This window comes from Microtus ochrogaster, chromosome 1 (assembly GCF_000317375.1).
Source record: "Microtus ochrogaster isolate Prairie Vole_2 chromosome 1, MicOch1.0, whole genome shotgun sequence".
Taxonomy (NCBI): Eukaryota; Metazoa; Chordata; class Mammalia; order Rodentia; family Cricetidae; genus Microtus; species Microtus ochrogaster.
Window position 1 is genome coordinate 53,488,119 of NC_022009.1, and position 4,731 is coordinate 53,492,849.

The 4,731-nt window shown below is 39.7% G+C and overlaps 1 protein-coding gene across 1 annotated transcript in view; it reads right to left on the reverse strand.

The window, feature by feature from the left end:
• The window catches only part of Abcb5 (ATP binding cassette subfamily B member 5), an 87,078-nt gene that overhangs the window by 44,174 nt on the left and 38,173 nt on the right, over positions 1-4,731 (reverse strand). Inside the window, 3 exon segments of the mRNA XM_013347025.1 lie at positions 173-274; positions 1,461-1,539; positions 1,541-1,602. Of these exon segments, the coding sequence (XP_013202479.1) occupies positions 173-274; positions 1,461-1,539; positions 1,541-1,602 (243 nt within the window).

Genomic DNA, 4,731 nt, shown 5'->3' on the forward strand with positions numbered 1-4,731 from the left:
ATGGTTGTGAGCCACCATGTGGTTGCTGGGAATTGAACTCAGGACCTTTGGAAGAGCAGGTGGTGCTCTTAACCACTGAGCCATCTCTCTAGCCCCCTCAGTTTATTTTCAGCTGAGAAGAGAAGACCATGTAAACAAGGAATCCTGCCTTGTGAGTCAGTTAAAAGTTTACCTGCATCAGGTTCACCAAGAGCAGCAGAGCCCAGGATGATCAGGAGCATGGAGTAAGTTCTGCATCATGTTTTAATGTGGTTTTGTTGTCGTTTTCAAACATCTGAGAAGGAGCAGAGTTTCCATCAGAAGCTTGGAGGAAGTGCAAACAGAAAGCACAACATGTCCACAGACGTCAGCATTTCCCACAGGAATTGCAACACACGGAAAAAACTATGCATTTCTGGGCAAAAATACTTCTCTGTTTACTTTTAATATACATGATAAAATTAACTTACTTTTAATTTCCCTACCTTTGCTTTGTAAATGTATCAAACCAATGAGTCTTCTACTATCATAATATTTTTTCCTTTTTATTATTATTTGAATTTTCCTTCCATCCCTCCCTTCCTCCCCCCTTTTCTCCCTCCCTGCTTTGGGTACTTGTGTGTGAACTGGAGCACTTGTGTATAGGACTGAGGGCAACTGTGGTAGCGGGTTCTTGCCTTCTGCCTTATTGAGGCAGGGCACCTTCTCTGTTTCTGTAATACACACTCTAGTCCACCCATCCACCAGCTTCCTGTCTTTGCCTCAATTCTTGTCATAGAGTGCTGGGTTACAGATGTGTACTGCATTTGGTTTTTAATGAGGGAATCAGACTCAGGTTGTCAGATTTGTACCTGCTCAGACAGCGTTCTAACCCTATAATATTTTTCAGTGAGGTCAGCAGTTTAAATTATTATTTCTAATAACGTCTAGTAACTCGTATTTCTTAATATTCATCAAAAAGTGAGACCTTTGTATGTGCTCCTAAGAGTTGCTCACAAAGTTAGGTATTGGACACACACATTGCTGTGGAAGACAGCTGTGCACAGGCTGCTAAAACAGTGTAGGGTCTGGTGACTTCCTCAACAAGTCCACTCTTCTGGGGCTTTGGCACAATCCCAAACTTACATTCCCTATTTCTGAGCTGGCTGGTAATAAAAATTTGTCATTGTTTGGACAGGTTGGAAAGAGAGAAGCTGTCTCTGTCTTTTCTTGCTTCAGTATTTAGGAATGCTGATACAACACTGCAGTCAGAATTAGTAAACAAAGCAATTTCTTTACAGCTCACCCAGCCAGCAGCACCCAGCTGGACAGAGTGAGCCAGCTATGGCCCATCTCTCAGGCACAGCAGCGGCCCTTCCTACCATGGATCCTGTCCTAGGGATGACCACTGCAAGCTCTGTGTCCCCCTTTGCAGATCACTGTGCTCAGCTCTGTTCTCTGACGATGCTTGAGTTGTTAAAGCATAAATAGGTGTTACCTACAGCGACTAATTTTGCAAAGAAGATAGAAAATGTTGGGTAAACAGATCCAATTAGGACAGAAGCCAGTGTGCCCAGAACAAAAAGGCCATTCAGACTTGTTTAATTTAGGTATTTTTAATAGTGAAACTTCCGGAAGAATTGTCTATAAATAAAACAAGTTGATTAAGAACAATATCAGTCTGAGGATATTATGGAACCCAGAGAAGTGAGGCAGGACAAAGAGAAGCACACTGGAACCTAGCAAATAGAACAGAGGGCAGTGTACAGTTGTATTTTTCTTAGAAAAAATTATCAGTTTTATTACCAATGATGAGTCTCATACATAAAGGAATCTTACACCAAAGTGATGATTTATACAATGTCAGCTTTTGGAATTCCACTCAGTTGCTATCTGTAGTAATAGGAGCGGCGGAGCTGCGTCCCCAACACCCTGGCCACCTGGCTAGTTTATGCTCTGAAATAACAACACACAAACTGTATTCTTTTAAACACTACTTGGCCCATTTCTATCTAGCCTCTTCTAGGCTAACTCTCACACCTGGACTAGCCCATTTCTAATTATCTGTGTAGCCCACGAGGTGGCTTACCAGGGAGATTCTAACCTACGTCCATCCTGGGTCGGAGCTTCATTGCGTGTGCCTCAGAGAGCAGAGCTATCCCTGTGTCCGCCCAGGAGAGGGGAGCATGGCGTCTCTGCTCCAGAGAGCAGAGCTGTTGAGTCTGAGCTCACTTCCTCTTCCTCCCAGCATTCTGTTCAGTTTACTCCTCCCACCTATGTTTTAACCTATGAGGGCCAAGCAGTTTCTTTATTGCTTAACCAATGAAATCAACAGATTGATATATGACACTCACACATCAGCTATCACTAAGAAAGTACAAACTGGGCCTGGAGAGGTGGCTCAATGGTTAAGAACCATGGTTTGATTCCTAGGACCCACATAGCCACCTGTAACTCCAGATCCAGGGGATCTGGTGCCCTCCTCTGACCTCCTCAGGCACTACACACATGTGGCGAACAAACATACATGCAGGAAAACACAAAAAGCAAAATAAAAAAGAGAAAGCAAATATTAGGTCACATGTCATGTAGCTAAGAATCACAAGAAATAACAGAATCAATTTTCCTTAATCTTGTCAGACTGAATTCAATGCTCTAAGAGAGGACAAGGGTTAGGCAGGAAGCCTGCACAGAAAGTGCAGGAGGTCAGCCTCGAAAGTGTTCCAGTGTGGTTGTGTGACTTGGTGTGAGGGCATGTGCACTGCAGGGTGCTTGGGCTGTGTGCTCAGAGCCAAGACTGGAATGATGGAGCCCCATGCAGTACAGGTGAGATGGCCAGGAAAGCTGTGAGCCCATTGCGTGTTTGATATTGAGTTCATAGTTAGCTGTCATGCATTCAGAAACGTTTTACTCTTGTCATTTAAAAAAAATTTTTGTGATCCCAGCATTCAGTTCCATGCCCCTGTATGCAGTCTTGAGGCACAGTTTTAAAAGGATTTTTTTTTTCCTCTAGGATTTAAAAAAAAAAAAAAAGCAGGTTTTTTTTTTTTAAAAAAAGTATTGCTTAAACAGAATTAAGTAGATAGAAAAGAATAAAGTAAGACAAAATCAAAATGAAAAATCCCTGAAAAGTCACAAATAATGTCATATCTAATATATTACGGATTATAGAATGTCTTAAGATAATCTGATGTAAAAATATGAAGTAGGCATTTTCTTTAGAGACACAAACAAGTCTGATAAAGTTAAAAATTTCATTTGATCTGTTTTTGAATTTTATTGAGTTATAATTTGCAAATAGCCAGTTACACATACATATGTAATTTACTTATCACCAATTGCACATGTGTGTGTATTTTGGGAGTTTAGAAGTAGCCTGTTATTGGTGAGTCTATTAACACAATTACATAGATAATACAACTTCCATGGAAGGACCCCCACCTTTGCCAGCCAAGTCTCTTCAGCCTCTGGTTGCCATCAGCTCCTCATCCCGCAGCTCACACTGGCTCTGGTCCTCACTGTTTCCTCTTTCCCTCACTTTGTCATGGGGATGGTGCTGTTTATTTATTTTTTTTAATGCTTTTAATTTTAATTTAATGTTTTTAATTCAGGAGTTCAAGTTCTATAGAAGATAATTGGTTTATAAATACTTCCAGTTTATGGTTTATCCTGTTACTTAAATCTGTTTTATAAAAGGAAATATTCTTCACTAATAATGTCTGATTTATTCTAATCAGTATGTTTTTGGTAATGTTATCTAGGAAATCTTAAAGTCATAAAGATTTTCTACTGGGTATTCTCACATAAAGTCAGTGTTTTTACATTGGTAAAATTTGTGTGTGTGTGTTTGTGTGTGTGTGTACATGCACATCTATGCATGCACATGCCACAGGGTATAGGTGGAGGTCAGGGGACCACGTGCCAGAGTCTGCCGCCAGAGTTGGCGACTGCACTCGGCTGTCAGAAGACTTTTAATCACCAAGCCATCTTATCACCTGATTTTTGTTTTGTTTTATTTCACTACTGATTGTTTTTTTTTTTAATCAAATGCTAAACTTTACTCTGTTGGTTTCTTGAAATAGATAAAAATTCCTATGGTGACTTTTGACGACATCCACAGCGATGAACAATCTTACAAGAGTTTAGTTCTTATATTCAAGGGCTTGTGAGAAAAGTTTTTTTTTCCTCTTCATTTAGATTAATGACCTCTGATTTCTATCCAGAGAGCTTCTCTGAGCTTTGGGACTATATACTAAAAACAAAACAAAGCAAACAAACAAACAGAAAACTAAACAGACCATAAATAAACAACAAAAAACAAAACAAAACAAAATCTCCAAGAATAGGATGTAAAATTGAAAATTATTTTTTTCAATATTTAAAAGATTGATTTTATTAATTTAGTTTGCTCACATGCTTGTATGTATGTGCATGTGTGTCATTGTGTGTCTGGTAAAGACAAGGCTCTTTTTTTACAGGTCTTGTCAGCCTGAAAATTATTTTTATGTGTTTATACAAATAAACCTTTACAAAAATCAAAGTGAGAGAGAAGAGGGGGGAGCCTAAGTGTGAACACCATGAAGTGTTGTAATATGAGCGGCGGGCTGCTTCCCACCACCCGGCTAGTTTTATACCCGAAATAATTACACAGAAACTGTATTCATTTAAACACTGTTTGGTCTATTAGTTCCAGCCTCTTATTGGCTAGCTCTTACATATTGATCTAACCCATTTCTAATATTCTGTGTAGCACCACGAGCTGGCTTACCAGGG